General features: G+C 32.9%; 2 protein-coding genes across 2 annotated transcripts; both read right to left on the minus strand.

The window, feature by feature from the left end:
- Window positions 1-137: 137 nt before the first annotated feature.
- On the minus strand, window positions 138-4,639 carry LOC106663510. The gene is made up of 3 exons (XM_014388391.2): window positions 4,453-4,639; window positions 4,173-4,351; window positions 138-502 (listed from the first exon to the last, which is right to left on the minus strand). Exons 1-3 carry the CDS (start codon window positions 4,491-4,493, stop codon window positions 387-389), a joined length of 336 nt encoding a protein of 111 aa, XP_014243877.1. The 5' UTR covers window positions 4,494-4,639; the 3' UTR covers window positions 138-386.
- Window positions 4,640-7,570: 2,931 nt separating this feature from the next.
- LOC106663486 lies at window positions 7,571-16,693 on the minus strand. Its single transcript, XM_014388349.2, has 6 exons — window positions 16,280-16,693; window positions 12,080-12,176; window positions 11,841-12,000; window positions 11,240-11,395; window positions 11,014-11,180; window positions 7,571-9,766 (listed from the first exon to the last, which is right to left on the minus strand). Exons 1-6 carry the CDS (start codon window positions 16,429-16,431, stop codon window positions 9,572-9,574), a joined length of 927 nt encoding a protein of 308 aa, XP_014243835.1. The 5' UTR covers window positions 16,432-16,693; the 3' UTR covers window positions 7,571-9,571.
- Window positions 16,694-23,124: the final 6,431 nt, after the last annotated feature.

Genomic DNA, 23,124 nt, shown 5'->3' on the forward strand with positions numbered 1-23,124 from the left:
CAGGACACTAAGTAACTGATCATGTATTGATATATTAGGCTTGAAAATTTGAATACATTTAGCTGAGATTCCTAAACATCAAAAAGAAAATAGTGATCATGTTTTAATAAATAAATTAAATAAACAAACATATTTTCAAAACTTTAAAATTACTTTATTGATTTTAATAATACAAAATTTAAATCTTTAAGTTTTTATCAAATTTATGGTCATTTTATATCAATTATTTAACATGTAAATTTTAGTAAATTAAAAAGTTTTTTTATTGGTCTAAAAAATTATATTTTATTACAAAGATGATATAACCCCACAGTTATTAAAAATAAGCTAAATTATAGAAATGAAATGGTATAATTATGAACATACAAATTAAATGATTATTGTCATTAGTCTTGTACGCATTTTCCATCAATGCACCTCAAGTTGTGCGCACAGTGGTATGAGGTTTCCAATGGCGGGCCCAACACAGAATGTAACAATACTGAGCAATCACCTCCTTCTTCTGAAAACAAAATTACACTACTATTTATCAGTACATTTATACACGCATAAACACACATTCCTAGAGAGGAAAAAGGAATAGATGCTTCATTTTTCTCCCAAATTTAAAATGATTGTATATAAATCAAAGTTCCAAAGAAAGAAAAGATATAAAACATATTAAACCTACAGGGTGTTACAGGGTTAAATTTCAATACTGCCATAGTGGATTCATTAAATAAAACATAGTTCAATGCCACCAGAAGAAGGTTTCTATCTTGACTCTTTTTTTGAGACATTAACGTTTTTGTGATTTAATGGATTTGATTTTTGTTACCAACTAATAAATGTTTTTATTAAAAATATAACATGTACGATGTTCTTGGGGGTGCTGCTCTCCTTGGGATCAATATCACGTTTTTCAACCTTGCAAAGGAGATTTTAGTAAGAAAAATTTTAAAAAATGTAAAAGTACGTCCTTTTAATACTTATAAATTAAGGCAACTTTGGTGAAATCCCTGAAATTTTTGAAGGAAAAATCACTGCATGAGCCACAATCGAGTATAAAAAAAATGTTATTCTTTGAGTGGCTACTATTTATTCGGAAACGTGAATTTTTCAACTAAAATGTTATCTTGTGGAAAATTTAATGTAATTTGTGAAATAAAGGTCAGATTTGTATTTTAATAATGCTAAAGTTGAGAAATTATGATTTTATGGAAAAAAATATGATTTTAGACTAAGATTACAAAAATGTTAATATATTAGGAAAGAGGCAAGGTAGAAACTCGTTCTGGTGACACTGAACTGTTTTATTTAGTGAATCCATTTTATATAATAAAATCAAAATTATATAATTTAAACAATAATATTTTGAGATAAGAAGTTTTGGTGAATCAAATTTTACCATTTCCTTTTTTTTTTTGTAGAAAGAAAATTTGAAGGATTTCAATTATAATTTAGCCATCATCTTAACATTCTTAAAATTAATAATAAACCCAGATTAAAATGTTTAATTCTAAAAGTTTGTACTGATATAAAAGTCAATGTACTTGTCACTTTATCAAACCTGATCATCTAGGTCTGCCTTCAGTTGATGCCCAATAGGCCTGAGAAAGTTTGCAACTTGCTGATATATTTCTGACAGATAAAACTACCTAGAATAGAAGATCAGGATGATCGGAGATGATCAAATTACAATTTTTTAATAAGTTTGCAAATACAATCTGATCATAATCTGCTTTGAATGCAATTATAATGAGGGGTAGTGTAGAAAAACAGAAACTGAAGTCCAACAAGCGAGATCAAGTAAAGGACTTCATTAGGCATTCCACCACATTCGCTTAAACAAATGAAATATCAAAGTAAAGATCGTCGACTGCAGACAAGAGATGTCCAACCTTTTAACCGTGGTGTACCCTCAGAAGCACTCCTCCCCCGCAGATAATACCAGGTTCACACCACCCCTCATTTGGGTGTTAGTTTATTAAATTTTGGGTAACAGATCAATCAGACTTTGACCCAACTAGCAGAAATATGACATATACACCTCTTGAGATCAAATCGAAGACATTCACTTTGTATGTGCTTGACCGTTTAGCAGTTCCTGACAGCTTTGGATCAGAGGAGGTGCCGCCAATTTATTTATTTACTTATTGAGCCACCCATCTGTGGAAACCGTAGGTGCTTGGTCTAATATATCAGAGGGATGTGGATAAAAACCATTTACATTATTTAAAGTGCAATGGATAAGCCCATATGACTCCCGTTGTCCGGGGCTCATAGCACAAGACACATATGTCCTTTTCTTAGGCATTCGTTATTTTATTTTTATGATTAATTAAACAGTTGTAATTTCAATTTATTTTTTAATTCACAGGTAATCTAAATAAATAAATTAGATTTGCTACAAAACAAATTACATTTGAATATTTACAAATTACCTTTTAAGTTTTACAACTGTAATAATACGTATTAATAATAATAAAACTTTATTAAAACATTTTTTTATGAGGGTATTTCAACAACAAGGTTATATGAACCCTCGAGGTGCTGGTGTTTTTGAAAAAAAAAAAAAAGCCCATTTGTAACTGTGTTGCGTTCGGATGCAGGGCTGCTTAATTTGAGCCCGAGACCTTTACACTCTTCATGATAAACAGTACTTATTTTAGATGGGAGCAGTGATAATTAAAAACCTTATAAAGACAAGTTCTGAAGTACATAAGAACTGACGAGAATGTTTTTGGGATGTGATATCCACCCGTTTGAACCAAAAGGTTTTCTTTTCTAATATTTGAAGCTTGGTAATTTTGGGAAAATGGAAATCTGGTAAGAAATAGAAGTTCAAACAGTATTTTATATGAAATGATAGAGTAAATGAAAACAGATTAAGACAGTTTCAACGCTCAACATAAAGTTTATGGTGACCAATGGCACAGCAACTAAATTTTTGTAAAAAAAAAATCACTGAAATTTTTGAAATTAACTCATACTGCTAAAAAAAATTTGACCACCATAACTAGAGCCTGGATTTGTGTGTAATTGCATATTCTTTTTGGTAACACTCGACCATGGTGACCAGATATTTATCCGAATCATACCTCTGTGGTTTGAATTTTATTCTGCATAACTTTGCACGCAAGAATATTGCAAATTTGAAATATTTTTGAGTATTTAGAAAATAAAAATAATCTAGGCAGCTAAGAACATGAATGGAAACAGACAAGAGCTTAAAATTGGATGTCAGTTAACTTTCCAGGAGCAAAATTTAAATAAACCAACATAAAGAATTCTCTTGAAATAATCTGCATCTTATTCAAGGCCCCCATTTTCAAAATTACTAGGTGCAGTTCTTCTGCCTTCTATGAAAAATAATTTTTCTAAAGTAGTAAGGTTGAAGAAATAAAGACCATTTAAAACACAAAAATAGTGTTATTCCTCTCATATTTTCAATCTAGTAAACCTAAGAAAAATGCCGAAAGTGGTCTGATTTTTTCTTCAGTTTCCAATTCAAACTACTTCTAGAACAACAGACTGGATCTTTCCTTTCAACATAAAACAGAAGTTAGTTTACATCACCTCTGTTCACAATCAAAAAATTTTTATCATGGTGAATTTTAATTCAGATCATAACTTAATTAAGCTAATATTTTATTTTGTGTAATATTTTTAAATTACATGATTTGCTGTGTGACTGAAACATTTCCTTTCAAAATGAATATGTGTTAAAAAAGAATATTTAAATCATTAGTCAGGTGATTTCTCTGCGTATTTTAGTATTTTCAGTACAAATTATATGACATATTTGAAGGTTTTGTAGGGCTGTGTGTAGTGATTAGTGACTGTTAGTCGATAATTATTCGGAAAGTGTGAGATGCGGTCTGGTGTGATGTAGGTTTCATAAAAACATTTTCTTTATCTTGCCAACGAAAATTCATTTTTTTCCATATCCTACAATTTGTTAAATTTAAAGAATCCCAGGCCCTGAAGACGGTCTCAATAAAGATCGAAACGTTGGCACGATAAAAAAATGTTTTTCTGAAAACTATATCACACCAACAATTATCAACCAAAATATTCCAACAATTTAATTAATTGGTATACCGGAGAACATTTCCCGAATTTTCTAAAGTTCCTAATAACATTTTTCACATAAATCCATGCAGAACTAAAAATAAGCTTTATGTACTGACCAATATGTATGTGGCACGTTGAGCAACATCCACAAAGGGATGAATTCGGTACAAGTTCTCCTTTGCATGTCTTTTCAGTCGGGAACTGAGCGCAGTCGACGGTACTGCAGAAGTCTGGTTGACAGACGAAGGCGCATGTCGCTTCTAAACAGCAAACCAGCAGAATGACAACTGCTATCCTACAAGTATACATTTGTAAGTTGGATAAATGTACAGTAAATTTTTTTCCAGTGTTTTTAATTGACTTTCCTATTTTTAAATGTTAGTAAAAAAAAGTTACCTTGGTAATAGTGAGCTCATCTTAAACTGTAGACGATACATTTCAATAACAAAGTTGCAAGTATGTTGATTTGTCCAATACTGAGCTGTCGTATCACTTATATATTAAAAGAAAACTTTTTACCCCTCCTAACAATCAAGATAACTTCGTTAATTATTTCCATTAAAAATACGACGTAAAAGGTTTCTTATCTTTTCTTATCTAAAGGAAAACAGGATAAACAGAACATTTGCATTTTTCATATTACCATGTTTTGGTTAGCAATATTAAATCAATCACAATTCTTAAACAACCCAGTAGTACACAATTCATTTGTTATGCATTAAATGAATAATAATTACATTAATTGAAAATTATCCAGATGTGTAGGTTTTAAAATCTGTAATACTTGTTTCTTTTATAAAAAGAAGCCAAAATATTTATGTTTTAATTATTGCCCCTGGTGAGAACAATAACCATCCCACTCAATTGTCTTAAGTTATTTGGTAATTGTTATTTGAAATTAAATGATATCTAGATACGGAATGTTTTATGTCTAATGTAAATTTTTTAGTATAATTGCAATGCAAGATGAGGCTTGGATTCGTAGGCCAATACATCCAAAACAAAAAGATTGAATATTTCTACAGAATTGTGTATAATTTTTAATACTTTTTAAGTAAATTTCTCATGGCTTTATCAAAATTTCTCAATCCAAAATTGGACTTAACCTTCAAGAAAATCTTTGGCACTGAGAAAAACAAGAACATTCTTATCCATTTTATACATATATTATACATAATTTGGATTTTTTGTTTTTAAGTAGATATTGTAATGAAGATGTTAACATAGTGACCACAGGACAAGTTCGTTTTTTTTTTTTTTCACTCCTGCATGATTGGCAAAGCTGGTTTTAACAATGCTTCGTAACATCAGGGGAAAATTTGTGATTAAAAAACCAAACCAATCCAGGTTTTAAAAACTTCCTAAGCTTTTCAAGTGATGTTGTAATGTTGAAAACATTGGTAAAGCTTACGAACTTTTTCTAATTCAGATTAGACCTATCCAAACAAAGCAAGAATTATTATACATAATACTTTTCATTTATACTTGTACATTTTGATTCAATGTTTTCACTTAAAATGTTCCAAAATTGCAATGTTATTCATAGAAGTGTTGAATTCCTTCTCTTTTTATCAGCACACTCTAGATTAATTTAGTTCATATATAACGTGACCAAGTGCATACTTCTGTAATTTGTCATTTAATTAAATAAAACCTTTATATCCTGTTGTCCTTTTTTTAAAATAAATTTATTTATTTTATTATTATTTAATGTTCTTTTGTTTATACATTTTTTTAAAATATTAAAAATACAAGGTAATTTGGAGATGAGATCTTTGGACAGGTCCTAAATTCTCTTTCTCATTTTTCCTGCTTCCTTTACTTCAACACATCTAAGCTAGTCTTCCTCGTTTGTCTATAGACAACTTGGTCTATTTTTGTGTATACTGATGTGTACAGTCTAGTTCCACGTTGAAAGTCTTTTGTTTTCTAGGTCTCGATAGTTTTGATTTTGTTCATTCTTCTATAGGGTTTTCCCTCCAGCTTGGTATTATAAATATGCTTAATTTTTATTTTATTTATTTTTATTGTAGTATTTTCTATCTCCAAATGTGATATGTTTCAACAAAGAAATTAAGTACGTAGCTGTAACCCTTGACTTCAAGACTCAAGCAGAGAAGCCGTATAGACAATATACTACATAAGGCCAAGGCACTACTAGCATTGACAAGAGATTATGCAGTAAAACCTAGGGAATAAACACAAGACGTATTAATTATACAGCACAACTATCAGATCTCTAGTCACATGTGGAGAGGAGAGTGCAGTACCTTTCTTAAAGCAAAAAGTACTCTTTTCAGGATATGTTTATAATTTATAAGCGTTCCATAATAAATTTACAGGTGGAGGAAAGCACTTAAAATACTTATTCAGTACTCCTTCAAAAACAAAAAATAATTTTATTTATCGTGAGATGAGGTCTGATGTGATGTAGGTTAGAAAAACATTTTCTTCATTGTGCCATTTCAATCTTTGCTAAGATCATCTTCACAGCCTGGGATTTACAAACATTATTTAAATTATACAAATATGTAAAAGATATTAATATGAATGTATATAATGATGAATACAGAACTTTAAGATTTAATCAAAGTATTTGTACTCACACCAGACCACATCTCACATTCTTTAAATAACATTAATTAATGGTCACTAAATATTACACAAAATAAAATATAAAAAATTTGCAATAATAAATTAATAAATATGTAAATATTTTTTATAATTATTAAATTGTTTATTGAAGGGTTTTAGTTATTTTTTAGTATAATTTTTCATGTGATATTTTAACTAAAAGATCATATTTAAAGCCTGGTGGATTGGTTTTTACAAAAAAAGAAAAAAAAAGTAGTATGTTGAACCCAAGACACTTACAGTGAACACAACTTTTGTGGCCACCAACCAAATTGATGGTTTAAGGCTTAAGTGCGTTTTTATAGATATTTAATTTTTTATTATTGAACAACCAAAGCAAAAAAATTATCTGTAATTTTATTTTTACAATTTTAATTAGGTTATTTTCCAATTTTCAGCATTTGAGTACCATTTAATCATATCTAAAACAAATGTTTAATTTTCAAGAACAAATTTAATTTCAGAATTATTCTTCAAAGATCATTTTGTTGGTTTTACAAACTGCTGATAAAGTCAGCCAAAGTTCCACAAATTATTTATAATCAATTAAGCTCGTCATATATCACAAAACCACAATTTTAATTTTTGTAATCATATCAATAAGAAATCAAATAGAGGCCACTAGGTGACCAAAAGACTATTATCAATTGTTCAAATCACTATTTCTCGTTATGATGGCGATAAGTGGTCTTATCATGCTGACCTATGTTCTTTGACGAACCTTTGCTTTGTAATATATCAAGTAAAACCTATTTTGACACAAGCCTCGTACTTTAAGGGTCATATCGACGAGCCACCTTACAAACCCAGAAATGTGACATTTTTTAACGGCATAAAATAGTAATGATGTTAGAAAGAGGGGGATGAGGGGAAAAGACAATTTTTGACTTTTGATCTTATTTTATTTAGTGATTTATTGACAGAGGTATGAATTTGTGTAAATATGTTCTTATCTTAAAGTTGCTATCTATATAAAGGCAATTGGCGTTTACTATAATTTTTTATACTTTAATTATACATCATGTTGTCAACAAGTGAACAGCCTCAAAATTATTAGAATCAGTCCAGTCAATCTTTGAAAACCAAGTTTATTAAAAGTGAAATTTACAAAAATGTGTTTTATTACTGTTGTTTTTAGTTTCCACTTTTTTTATATATTTTTTTTTAAACCTTAACTGTTACGGATAAAATTTAAGAAATAAAAACTATGAAAAGACCCATTTTATGTTGTTTATCAATTAGCCCATTACAATCATTGACCATTCATTGTCAATAAAAATAAGTACCAAATTTAATTACAACTTACAAACTATTTCCCTGACAATAAAGGGAATAAAAATAAAAAAGAAAGGAAAAAACAAGACAATACATGGAATAATTTAAACGAACATTAAACATTCTAACTGAACAAAGTATAAATAATAATGACAATTATTTTCAAATTTATTTTAGTCGTACAAATACAGTTTTGCAACCTAACTATTCATTTAAAAAAAAAACATAAATTAGAAAAAAAATTCAAGGCTTGCCGAAATTCCACAGGGTGAGACAACCAATGGAGAATTGATTAAAACAAAGAGAAAAGTTGTAACACCCCTTCCTTGTTGCACTATTTTGTTAAAATTTATGTACATATTTAATTCCTTCTTCTGAGAGTTGGTCTGCATTTTATTCTATTCTGATACACTAATTCAATTAAAGACTTCTTTTTACTTACAGTAGTATAAAAAGGCTGAATATAACTTGTTTTTTATTTGGCAGTAAACAATTTAATTATAATTTAAATGTCAAATGGCGAAGTGGAGAAAATTGGTTACATCGCCCCAGCAAAATGCCAATTGTGAATTTCCCCCCATTTATTTGCGATAAAATGGCTCAACATTCGACGATTCAAATTACCTGCAAATTTATGTCGAACAGAAAACTGTTTTCGAGCAATTGGAATGTACTATGAGTTTATTCTCTTTTGTAAATAAAATATATTACGAGATAATCTCACTAAAATCTTTTGTAGTGAACATTCTGAATCCATTCACACACACAAGCTAGTCTAATATTCTTGCTTTTAGTAGCGAGCAAAGAGTGGCGCTCTCCTTCATTATTTTTTTTGTCAATTTTATTTTTATTTTTCAAAAACTACGATGTGCGGTAAAAAATAACTATTTTGCAGAACAACCTAAAGTCTAACCCACTCAACTACCGAAAAAGTTTTGGTTTTTATATATTTTCCTCTTTTTTTATATATATTTTTTTTTAATTTTTAAATTTTTTTTAAGTACTCTTGCATTTGAAATCTTTTTCTCTTTATATATAAATATAAAAACTGTGATCTTCGCTATGGTACACTGTACATTATACATTATCTGTTATTTTGCTTATACTTTTGAATGTAAAAACTGAAAATTTCAATGGTGGGAACTAAGATTTTATAGGCCCATTCATCTGGTCTAAAACCGAGGGAGATTGGGACTGGTGGCGCCCTAAAACATTGATATACATTCCGAACAAACAATAAATAATAGAAATAGCAATTAACCCAAGAAGCCCATTGTAAGATAATAAAACTCTGTGGGCTGAAAGGGCCAAAATGCTTTGCATATCAAAATTGGCCTTGAACCGTATGAGTTGAAAAGCAATTCCCTAAACTTTATTTATTAGTAGTAAAAAATCACAATTGGAGGTTGTGTTTAGAAAATTGAGAATTCAAACAACATCGATGATACCATCTGCCCCCACCGATCAAAATAAATAAAAGAGAGGTACAATAATATATATTTAAATATATATATACTAAATAAGAACGAGAACGAAAAGTACAATGAGACTATATCTGAGGTTGAGAGGGGAAACTGTAATACACTTAGAAAAATCTGTTATGAGGTCACTTATAATCTAACTTAGTTTTCTTGGCAGAAGGTTCATCCTCCGAGCGATCGTCCTGGTTGTTATTGACAGGCGAAAGCTCTTCAGGGAGGGATGTCGACGTGTTTTCATCAGTTGCTGCAACCGACCCTCCACTCTCAGTCGCTTTACCGTTTGCATCCAGAGAGCTCTCATCCGAAGCATCTAAGGCATCCTGTAAGTAAGTAAGTAGGTAAATACATGTTATCTCACACTATTATTTTCTAACAAGCAATCCAAAAATTTACTTATTCCACAGATTTAAATTGGTAAAGAACTTAACGCATTTGTCAGGGCTGTCGTTCTGTAACAATGAAACTCTAATAGGAACTCCCACTTTTCGAAGATTGTTGTAAGGTGCTGGGTATGTTTTGGAATCGAATCGATGTCTGGGGGGTATGTTTAGTTTTCACTTTGTCAACATTACTATGAAGTGTGTGGTGTTTAGTTACCGTTAATTAATGATTATTTGGAGATGGGGTTGGGTGTGACAGGTTCGTTCAGAAAAACGTTTTCAGTTCAAATTTTAAACTCAATCAAAGTATTTGTACTCACTCAAATAGTCTAGGCATTGTAGAAATTCATTTTTTTACATCCTACATGTATTTGTATAATTTAAACAATGTTTATAAACCCCAGGCTCTGAAGATGATCTCAATGAAGATCGAAATGTTGGCATGATGAGGAATTTTTTTTAACCTACGCCACAACACCATACTGCATCTCACAATCTCTAAATAATCATTTCTGTGAAGTCTGTTTTTGAATTTTATCTTCTAGAATTTTTTCTGTTGTCTTACTGTGAAGACCATTTTTCAATTTGACTTTTGGATTTTTTTATCTCTGTAAAGACTTTTTTCAATCTGATCTTTTGAAAATTTTACTGTTACTGTGAAGACCATTTTTCCATCTGAACTTTTCGAAATTTTTTTGTTACTATGAGGACAATTTTTCAATTTGATCTGGAAGTTTTTTTTTTGTTTTGTTACTGTGAAGACCATTTTTCAATTTGACTTTTGGATTTTTTTTGTCTCTGTAAAGACCTTTTTCAATCTGATCTTTTGAAAATTTTATTGTTACTGTGAAGACCATTTTTCAATCTAAACTTTTCAAATTTTTTTTGTTACTATGAGGACAATTTTTCAATTTGATCTGGAAGTTTGTTTTTGTTATTATGAAGACCATTTTTCAATTTGACCTTTTGTACATTTTTTTGTTCCTGTGAAGTCTTTTTTTTAGCTTAATCTTTTGGAATTCTTTTTACAATTTAATTTTTTTAAACAACCAAAATTTTTTCCTAATTCAGGAATTAAAAATCAGTGCCACATAACAAATGTGCTAAAAATAAGTCAAGGTTCTTTATTATTTATCTATAACAATAATACACACTAATTTTTCTTAAAAAAGAAATAAACAACTTACTGTACTAGCAGCATTGGACGATTCAGATTCAAGTTTGTCTTCGCCATTTGCATGACTAGTTGTACCATTCGGAATTGAGTCTAGCAGTTCGGGCTGAAGCTCGCTGGCTACATAATGGGTCCAGAGAGCGAGTTCGACCCTGTGTGGTGACCAACGCCCATTTGAGTCTGAAACAGTAAGGTTTATTTAATAACAATAATTACAACCCATAAAATATTAAACTTACTATCACTATTGAGCCTTTGAACTGTACTCTGAATGTGAGCGACGAAATTCAGATACTCTTTTGTCGTGTAGTCAATTCCTTCAATCTCGGGGATCGCCATCAGGCACTCGTCAGCCATAAAAGGGGCCATCTCAGGGGCAGCGGCAGCCAAGAGTGCTTGAATAAGGGAAAAACAAACAAAAAATTAAATTTGATTTTCATATTTACACATAATGTTTAAAATACTTGAAAGAAGGAAGTCAAATAAAATATTAAATTACTTCTAGCCAATTTCTGCAAAAACTGAAAGAATGAATTTTTGTTAATTAAAGACACTCTTAGAACTAGAAAAATTTGAATTAATTGACCTTTCAATTATATGATAATTGAAACTTCAAATGTCCAATGGAACAGAGAGTATTATAATTTCTAGTAAATATTTCTGGTAAATTTCCAAAATTCTAAAGGAAACATATAAAATCCACTGGCGTATGTGATCCACAAGACTTGAAACCTAATCAAATTACATTTTTATGAATTAGCCAATAATTTACAAGTGTAGACTAATGGCTTATTCCCTTTCATCAAAATCTGACTGTGAATTGGTTCAACTTTTACAGACCTGATGCCATTGTTGTTCCGACACCCTTGAGATTGCTCAGCGCTGTGATGGCTTGTTCCAAATTTGGCAATTTCCTGAAAGCCTTTTTCGTCTCGGCTACCACGGCCCTTGGGGTGTTGACTTTTACAAGGTAATTGAGTTGTGGGAAAAATTTTCCACGCTAAGGATAAAAAATAAATAAAATAAGAAGTATATTTTTTCATAATACATGTCATTCGAGTTTTTCTGCAAATACTTACTGTTTGTTTCCATTTCATTAACTGTACCAATTCTTCGTGTATTAAATGTGCGTCCTTTCCTCTAGCTTTGATTTTTTTTGGCAGTTCGTTTTGGTACCTAGAATTAATTAAAAATCATGACTTTCTGCTATAAAAATAACCAAGTTAAAAATGATAATTTAAAAAAAGCCTGTGACCATTTACAAAAACGACCAGAAGAAAAAACAGAGACAATTGAAACTCCCAAAGAAAGAAGTAATGTTATTTGTCTTAAAGCAACACCCACTGAACTTGATTTTAATCACTCGATTCCGATATAATTTAACCTGAGAATTTTTTTTTTTTTTGTGCCTGTGTAGTCTACAGGGTGATGAACCTGTAATTTGGTCTGCCTAGGGTTGGTCTGTTACAAAATACATTTCTGAAGAAATTCTGGCAATTCTCTTTTATTTTATAAAAATATTTCTTTACTCCATTACATTTAGTGGTCTATTGACCAAATTACTTCTTTCAATTAATTAGTCTTTTTACATTAAGGTTTTGGTCGAAAAGTCAGTGTCATGAGCAGGATAGTCTTAACCATGGAATTGCTTTTGCTGGCATTATTCGTCGTTTTTATTAAAAGTTAGACTTATTTGTTACCTGTGCTTTTACTTAGGTATGTAAAACTTGGCTGAGGTGGAAATGCTTATAGGCTATGACAAAAACTGTAAGGATAGGCTGAACAAGAATGATCAGAAAGAACTGAGCCTCCAGGTTCATCACTCTGCAGACCTCAAGAAGAAATTTCACAATAATCTAATATTTATTAGTGGATTAAATTTGACAAAAAGCAGTAACATGTCTGACAGACCAAAACAGCAAGAATAGACGTTATTGGAAACGACCAAACTACACATATTAATTTAGCTAAGTAAATATTATTGATTCATTACTATGATAACAAAAAGGGTGATGGAGGTGTAGTAAGGAGCATTGACTACGGTTCTGAGGATTTTCTGAGGTTTTAGTATTGTCTTGTAGATTGTTAGTTTGTTTTTTGTTGAAACATTTAATTTACATACCAGTAGTTTGCAGACTAGTCTGAAATGTTTGCTTAATTATTACTGCTAAATTCATGTTGTTTTTGTGGTTGGTGATGGTTCCAGGTTAGTCTTGAGACTAGATAAAACTCAATGTAGTGGATGTAATCTGTTCTTTTGAGAGAAATATTGAGGAATATCGTATGAGAGGTTTGCTTTCATTAATCTTTATAAACAAGTGTTTGCCCCATGTCTAGAGCACCTCCAAAGAAATTGTGGAATCAGGATGAGAGGACAGCACAGCTGTGTCGTCAGCAAAGGTGCATGAATGGTAGAGGGTGAAGTTGAAATATCTGTGGTGTAGAGGAAGTAAAGGCCTAAATACACTGTGCTGAGGTACTCCTGCTCCCAGAGGACAATGGAGTAGGCTGATCCTTCACAGACTCTGAAGAATGATTCAGTTAGGTACAAATAAAGGATTAGGTAGGATGCGATTTAGTCTGTATAGGAGGCCTTCATGCCACAGGCGGTCAAACGCCTGTAAGAAAGGCCCCCACAACACAATATTCTTTGTGCCCAAGCAATGATATGCTGTCCACAATGTGAAACCCTTGCTGGGTAGTGGAGTATTGAGGTGGGAAGCCAAACTGATGGTCTGGAGCACGGTTGGCAGTTGAGTATAGGGATTTATCGTTTGAGAATCTTCTTCTTGGGCTTAGTGGGGCTATTTGTCAAAAACTTCAGACAAGAGTTAGGGGTTAAATTTGATTAACCATCAAGATTAGACCATGACTGTGATTATACAATTTACATCAAGTACCGCATTATTACAAGCACTCTCATGACTACAAGTTCCTTAAAAAAAGTAATTTATGTTGAACTTATGGGATTTGTAACAGATTATCCACTGATTTTATGTGAATTAAACTTTTTTTAGAAAGACAGATTGGTGCATCAAATGATTTTATTAAATATTTTTCATCAAATGATGTACTTTTCTTATATTAAAAAAGTGTAGAGGGGGACTAGACAAAAATGTAGTTAACTCAAACCAGGGTGCCATTTCATAAAAAAATAAGGGAAAAAATTAAATCAAATCTGCAATTTTTTGGGTAATTCAAACGAACTTGTCATTCTGTAAAATGTGGTTTTGAGTTGTACTTCTTCAAATTTAAAGCGGATCATTGGAATTGTGCCTCAAGTGTTTTATTTTTTGGCAGTGAAAGAACTTTCTCACATAATAAAGCTTTTTTACAATTTGTTTAATGCCAGGTATACTTGAGGCAAATAGTTTCACAACTGGCTCAATCCAGTAAAACAATTTTTTTAGTTATCTCAAGTTTTTAATGAATTAGACAAAACCATTTTGATCAAAAGTGACTCAATCCAATATAAAAATGTCTACAAACCCATTGGTTTAGATCAATACGGGTTTAATCCAACGTTCACCGTCTAGGCAGTTTTTTTTTTTTTTTTTTTTTTTCAAGCACTGAAGCAATCAGAATATTGTTTTGTTTTTATTGAAACTAGGTTTGCAAAATAGGATAACTTGGACCAATAAATTCAGAGTAATTTCATCTTATTCCGACAAAATGATTTGTTAGCTACACATTGTTTCAAAACCGGGTCAATCCAAAATTCAAATTGTCGCAACCTGGATGTAATACAATATTGGAAACTATGCCTTAAATGTTTGGCGACCATTCTTACCAATAAAAATTAATGGCTTATTAAACCATGGCTCTAAAACGTGTTTTGTGCCTCCTGTTAAAAAATTTTGAAAACGGATTAAGCCGGTTTTGAAACCATTCGCCTTCCTTGGTCATCTAAGGCTGACGGTTGAATATGCCATTTGAAATTAGTATTGTTTTTATAAAATGTATCATTTATGTTGTTTTATTTTCCTATTTGAACTTCTTCAGCACCAGACAATTTTAACAAATACTGTCCAATATATAATTTGATTATTTGCAAATTCACTGGAAAACATTTACAGTATTGTAATGGGGGGTTAAAAAAGACAACTTTTACAGAAAGAGTGTACCAAAAAATTAAACCGACCAACCCTTAGAAAAATTAGGCCGTGCATTGTTCTTAACAAAAGAATATAAATTTAAATATTATTATGAATTGATTAGACGGAGGTTTTATTTATTTTTAAAACAAAAACACTTTTCAGTCGTAAAACTTGGAAATAACGGTTTTTCGTCTCGAGTACTTTCTAGGGAAGCACGGGTCGCCCGGAGTGAAATCGGACGAGTTTCATTTACGATCGGCGATGCGGATCCTCGCCAAAAGTGTAAACAACTTCACAAAAATTCCGATTCGAAACCGGGTAGGAAAATGTGAAACACAAAAAATACAATGTGAAACAACGGGCTATTGTGGAAAAAAACTAATTGGGACTTTCCATTATTCACGGCGCTTCCTCTTCCCTTCAATTAAGCCAGAACACGATTAAAAGGTGCTGAGTCCGTTTAAATACGGTAAATACGAAAAAAAGGCCTGCGTATAAAAGGGAAAAGTGGGATAAAAACTAGAAAAGGAGTAAAGTGAGAGAAAAAAAAAAAAAAATTAAAAAAATACGGGGGATTTTGTCAATTGTCATGCATCAATAAGTCGAGGAAGCGGAGCGAGCGGAGAGCGCACCCTCGCTTAAGCCTTTATTTACAATTTAATTTCTCACGATTCCCGGTCAGGCAGCGGACCCCTGAATGGGAAATTAACAGAATAAAACTCTGATTTGAACTGTAATTCTGTTGTGAAACCCGAGGTTTAAGCTCACGACTCCATTTTGGTTCGGAGCGACGGGAAAGCAGAAAGTAGTACAAATACACTAGTTAGAAAAATAAAGCCGGAAAACGATTTTCGCCCGTTGGGAAGTCGTCCGACCTTGTCTCCCCGAGGGCCGGGAAACTGGGAAAAGCGGCTGACGGCGGAAAACGAGGAAAAGGGAAGCGGTGACTCGTAGGTCGGAGTTGGGTTATGACGCCGAGTGGAATCGGTTGGTGGCCCAGGGGATCGGCGTCTCGAACCGCCTCCCGGCGTGCCGAGTCGGGGGCCGAGAGCCGATCCGCGCCGCCTCCCAGAGGCCGAACACCGCCCCGGGCGTCCCGCACGGAGGGAGCAAGGTTCAATGACACAACCCGATGGAGCTACGGCCCCGATGCACATACGTGAAAGAGTTAAAAAGACTCACCAGTTGTCCAGTTTGATCAGCTCCTCCGGCTTCTTGTTCTTCCGCTCCGCTTTCAACCTGAGCGCCTGCGGGTAGAGGCTGAGGACGTGTTCGAATTGTTTGGCCGAACCCGCGGCGAAGAAAGTTGCCGTGTCTTTTATGGAGGAAGCCATTGTGATAACTAGACTTGTATCGAGGTCCGCTAGAGCGCTGCCACCACTTCGGAAAACTTGAAGTTCGACTGGGAAAAGTGTTTTTCCGATCGGAAACGCGAGCCGAGCGGCCTTTTAACGTTGTTGGAGATCGATTGTCGTTGTCCTAGGTGAGGGCGATAAAACTGTGTCCGGCGGTAACCTCCCTGGGCCGAGCGACGGCAGCTGCGTTTCATGAATAGCCGAAACGGGCGTGGAGGGGGGTCGAAATGACCTCTCGCCACTCGGCAGTCGGCAGTCCCCGACGGCCGTTCCCCCCACCACGCCGGCAGCTCAAGCCTCAAGGCACCGTTCGCTTTTCCCGTCCAGCCCACGGCATTTTTACTCCCACTGTCCCACAAAAACCCTGTACGGCCCTTTCCAGTTCCAACTTCCAGCACTAGTTCCATTTCAAAGCCCCTTGGCCCTTTTGTTCTGTTTTTCCAGTGGCTCCTCGTCTTGCCTCATTTCATACCGCACCCCGTTCTTCCTCCCCGGCATCGGATCGATACCACCGACAAATATAATTATTTAATAAAGATAATACTGAATTATTCATTTCTGGACGAGGAAGCCGGTGTAAAGCATTCTCCCTTTTCTCTCTCTATTTTTTTACCTATAAATTCCCTTCCTGCACCTCTGTTGAATTGCACGTTTAGGGGCCCTTCCATTATCTGGCATCTGCAGCTGGAGCACAACCCCTCGACCCATCCGTTTTACTTTTATTCCACTTCGCATTACAAATTCATCTCATAGGTGAATTTATTTAATAAATTTATCCAACTTACACGGAAACACAAAATAATAACACTTTTAGTGTACATTCTTTATGATTCATACCACCAGGTCTTGAGGCATGCCAGTTCCGGCTTCACTCCATCTTCAGACAGACTTGTCCGTTCAACCAAGAAACATTCCACGGAATATGGAATAGATCTAGAACTTCAGAATTAATAATTATATGTTATAATTTGTTAATAAATTTCTTACTGGCAATTTATCGTGTTAAATAGCAAGATAACGGTTTTTTGAACAAAGGTACCACGCAGGTACATGAAGATATTTCTTTAACCTGATTCACGTTTAGGACAAATCAACTTATTTTTCAATAAGTTCTACACGTTTTAAATATTCACTCGGTAGATTATATTCGGTACATCGTTAGAATTTCGTTGATATTTCATAAGACAGTTAGGGCTTCACATCTTCAGACAGGCTTGTCCGTTCAAACAATTAAACCAAGAAAGAGCCCACGAAAGATGGAGTAGAACTCCATAAGCAATAATCATTCAGTGAAATTAATCATACACCTGGTTTTTGGGAATTATTTTTCTTTAATATTATCGTGTACCCAAAACCTTTGGATCATAAACTAGACGATACAATATTACGTTTCATATAATAAAACGAGTTAAGGCTTCACGACATCTTCAGGCAGGCTTGTCCGTTCAAGCAATTTAACCAAGAAAGATCCACAGAAGATGGAGTACAACTCCGTAAGCATAATCATTCAGTGAAATTAATCATACACCTGGTTATTGGGCATTTTTTCTTTAATATTATTTTGTACCCAAAACTTTCTTTAGGTCATAAATTAGACGATTCAATAATATATTTCATGTAATAAAACGAGTTAAGGCTTCATACCATCTTCAGGCAGGTGAAAGATGGAGTACACACCAGAAATAATAAACCTACATTACAATTTATCCACCGTGCATACATTTTATTGGAAATGCTATTTTTTTAAATTGTTTTTTTACTGGTAGTTTGTAGTATTAAATAGCAAGATGTTAACGGTTTTTGAACAAATGTCCCACGCAGGAACACAAAGGTGTTCATTAACCTGATATACATTTTCATGTTTAGGATGATCCAATTTATTTTTAATAACCCTCCAGGAAAAATTTTATTTACTCGATATGATTCATATCGTTCGTGTCCGTTGGTATTTAGAAAACGAGTTCCCATTCTACAGTCCGACAGGTTTGCCTTAAAACGGGTGAACCAAGAACTCATTCATGGAAGTCGTCCTAGATCTGGAACTCAACCGGCTAAAATCTGACTTTTCAAACAAAGAACATCACTCATTATATTAAACTAAAATATTAAAACCTAATATTAAAAATAAAGTAAGCTATAATTTTATGCAGTGTGATGTACAAGTACAGTCAGAATGGTGCTTTAGATTACTTAAGTTTATTTTAAATTTTATTGTTTACAAAATGTAACATTCAATGGGGTAAAATAAGATTACTTAAGTTTTTATAAGACTTTGCCACGTTGACTGAAGAAGGCTTCATTTCATTTTAATCTCAGGTTTGAATTACCTAATATTTTTGTTTTAACTTCTACCTTACTTTAATAAAAATATTTAAAAAAAATAATGGTGATTCTGAATATGAATCACACCGATGCAGAAGTTCGTTCTTCTTAAGTCAAACGAGTTCCGGTTCTACGATGTCTTCTGTTGAATTCTTCTTGATTGAATGAAGCCTGCTCGCTGAAGATGTCGTAGAGGCGGGAACTGGCTTGAAATAAAGATTAATGGTTTCTGGCAGAAAGGTCAAAAACCCTTTTTTATTCATGAAAAATTATTCTTTTGGTTCACCAACTAATTATTCTATTATTCTCGCGGTTTTACTGTTTTTTAATTTGTCTTTCGCTAAACGGGTTTGCAAAAATGCGTTCTTTTTAAATCCGCGTTGTTTTTATAGGAATAGTGGATTTATGTGTTTTACTCAATATTCTGGTCTCCATTTTTGCGTAAAACATGATCTTTCTCGACCGCCAACGCACATCCTTTTATGATTCATGCCGCCGTGCTAGTTGCTCACTTGTGGAACGAATTCCCTGTCTGCAGGTTCGCCTTAAGACAATTCAACTAAGAAAAGCACAATATTCTTTATATTAAACTTTATTTAGATATTAAAAAATAAATAATGAAACATAGGAAATATAAACTCTATAAATAATGAATAGATAAATTGTCCATTATTCTTTCTTCTTTGTTTTTCAACTTTATTTTAATTTTCATAATAATCAATTAAAAAATTAATTTGAAATGTTAATTATATGTGGTAAAAACAATGGCTTTTTGTCCAATTATGCCACGTTGGTACTTTCGTCAAGTTCAATGGTCTTTAGCCCAAGGAGTTCCGGCTCTACGCCGAAGATGGCGATGAAGATAAAACTCGCCAGTGCTGTTACAACTTTAGTTTATTTAATTTTATAATATTTAAATTTATTTTAAAATAGTGTTTATTAAAAGACGAAAAACTTACAACAAATCAAGTCTGATTCTTATAAATACGACTTAATTTAAAATTAAGTTTAAGAAATAAACTCATAGTAGGAAAAGCGTTGTTTCAAGTTTTACCGGACATACTTCGACCCATAAATTACGCCAAAACTAAGTAGGTATTAATTTGTTAGTATTTAGACAAACCTGTGTTTGTTCCAGCAATAATTCATCAATAAAATTACAAGTATAATTTTGTGCAAAATCCAATTACCTAAATTGTTCCTAATTGATATCCAAGTAGTGGTTATAACAAGGAACAGGACAATCGGTTCGTTTTACAGATAGCATCTATTGGAGCCAGCTCTAATATATATGCTCTAATATATAATAGATAATTTTCAAAGTTAGTCTTGTGACTTAAAAATTGTGTCTCACGCTTGGCACATGAAGCAAAGTGTTTTCCACTTCTTCTGTTCATTTCTGTCATTTTGACTTATGTTGCACGGTCCCGGTCATCAGGCACAAACCAAACCGACACTCATTTGTGACTTGAACAGCCCACCATTGACCAAGTGTCCAAGCGACATGTTCATTTGTAAATGATGCCTTACTACTCGATGCCTATCCAGCGGGAAGTCTAGAGACGGCTATTCTCGCCTTTTGATGATTGTTTTAGAGCTGATCGTTATATTACGAACCGTTTGTAGTTGACTTCAAGGAAGCTGTTAAATGAGGGTTCCATAGTGCGGTAAGAACAATAAAACGATCACGTCTAGCCGTCGTACATCGCGGTCGACCACCTTCTTTTCGGTCGAGACTTCCGGTGCCCCTAAACCGCTGTAGATCATCGAGGATGGAAGAACGCCGCACACCCAGGACTTGGTCTAGGTCCTTCGTTGGCCGCATCTGCCCGGGCGAGATCTCAACTTAATACCACGCTTTTAAGGAAAAAATATATATTAATGTAATTTAATTAAGCAGGTAAACAAGTTATTAATATTGTGTTTAAGTTTTAAGTCAACTATTAATCTTTATACCTAGTTATTATGGAAAATAAATAAAGTGTCCGGTTTTTTTTGGCCTTGAAGAAAACAATTAATAAAAAAACAAATAAAAAAAATAAAAAAAAAGGGCCGCCCGGGCCCCAAAAGGTTAAAAGGTGAAAACGAACCCAACAACGGAAAGGAAAAAGCCCGGGTTCGAATCCAGCGGCCATGCATTCGAACCCGATATCCTTACAAATGGGCTTTTTTTCAAAAACACCGGCACCCCGAGGATTGATATAACCTCTGCTGTTGCGAACCCTCGTAAAAAAAAATAATAATAATAATTACAAAGAAATCCTTAATTCTTACTTAATTCGTAAGGAATTTGTTTTTATATCATGGTATATTTGTAGTCTAAACATCATAAATATAGTAAAGAATGTCCGTCCTTGTATTTAATGTAAAACAAGGGCTTGCATTCTTCCAGAGCGAACATCAAATCTGTTAAAATTGTTCCTAATTGAAATCCGACAAGTGGTCATGTCAAGCAGGACGGTTCGTCCTTTTTATATATGGTAGCTATGTAGCCAAATTTATCTATTTATTACCTTGCTTCATTATTAAATATTTTTACAGTCTAGCAACGCTGATTTTTCACTCTCTTTTAGTTTGGATTTTCCACTTTAATTTTTACATTGTTTGCTGGAAGAACAACAATGGTTGTCAACTCCCTCACGACAAGTCATTTGCAAATTTAACCAATTACATGTTGTAAACAATGTTACAGATTGTAATAATTATATTAAATTTAAAAAAAGATTACAACGAATGAAATGTATAAGTGAAAAATAGTAACACACTTTTTAAAGCATATTTAACTTGAAAATATGCAAAGTAACATTGTTTGCTAAGCAACAACGATTGTAATTCACACGTTCCAGTTCGTTAATCAGCAAAAAAACAATAATTTTGATTTAATTTTTTAAAATATTTACTTTTGTAATAATTGTCTTTTTTGCTTTAAACAAATGTATTGTAGAATTTGTTTAAAAATGGCTGTTCACTTATAAAATATGGTATGACAAACGATGAAAAAAAGCCTGTTAAACAAATCATAATTTTCAATACGCTCGAAGGAAAGAAAAGACGTACAAGCTTTATTGATTGTTTTATTCTACAGTTGTCCAATTGTATAAATGGGGTGGGTCGAAGGCAAGTTACATAATAGCAGTAGCCTGTAACATCCCAGGAAATTGGAATGTTGGTTAATTTAGATGAAATGTTTCATTTTTCTCTATCCAGCGCAAACGAGATTTTTTTGTACTTAAGAATTGGATGAATTGTTGATCATCGAGAAAATTTGTCGTATATTAAGATAGAAAGAATAACTAAAAACTAAGCTGGACAAAATAGCATGGTAGTCGACTATTAGTAACTTGGCCCATGTTCAAACAAGCTATATTCTCACAAGCCCAACCTCAAAATTTCTTGTTTAACGTCTAACATTAAGTAAAAAATAAAATAAAAATTGGGATTTTTTAACTTTTCCTTTTTTTCTTGGAATACCCTGTATTTAACGTGTTGGATAATGAGGCGAAATATCCGTCAGCCCGAGCCCAGCATCCAAGTGGTCTAAATTCGGCACTTTCTGCGTGTTACAAACACGAAAATAACTCGTCTTATATATTCCAACGGTGAAACTTAACGAAACAGTTTTTAAAATGTTTTTAAAAAATTTTTCGTTGAGGACACAAGAAAGATTAGATTAAAAGATAAAACTGCGTTTTCTAAGAAATATCTTTTCTAAATTTACAATTAGAGCAAGCAAAAAATAATAGAAGCGTTTTGGTATTCTCTCGTTTTAGTTCCATTATTAATACAAAATAAAATCCGACTATGGATGAAATTAATTACATAAATAATATATTATAACTTACAAATGGAACAGGGATTCTTTGAATGGCGTTTGAATCTTTCTTCTGTTTTTCATAAAACGGCGACCTTTTGCGAAAGCGCCCTTAGTTTGGCATAAACTACCATAAATGTCGAACTTTTCCGTTAATGTTTTATTTGACATTTTAACGAAATCATATTTATTTCAACATATTCAATTATTATTGTTATTGTTGATACTTATTATTTTTTAGAGAATTCGACAACAATGGTGTCTATTTCAGGGGGGGGTATCCTTTTGATTGTTTTTTCCTCGTTTCTTCAGTTTAACAGTCAACAATTAGAAAAATAGAAATAGGCTTTTAACGAACCTTCATGTTGCCTTTAAGCCCCTTCTTAAGAAGAGAATGTTTCTAGGTTAATTTAGCAAAAGTAGAACAAACCTTTAGTGGAGAAAAGTCCTATACTCCACTACTTCCAATGCAAATTTCTTTTCGTCTTTTTTTAAAAATATTTTAATATAGTTATTAATGTACATAGAGAGTCAGTTTC

The sequence above is a fragment of the Cimex lectularius genome, unplaced genomic scaffold, assembly GCF_000648675.2.
Source record: "Cimex lectularius strain Harlan isolate CLEC.00 unplaced genomic scaffold, Clec_2.1 scaffold2, whole genome shotgun sequence".
In the NCBI taxonomy this organism is placed as follows: Eukaryota; Metazoa; Arthropoda; class Insecta; order Hemiptera; family Cimicidae; genus Cimex; species Cimex lectularius.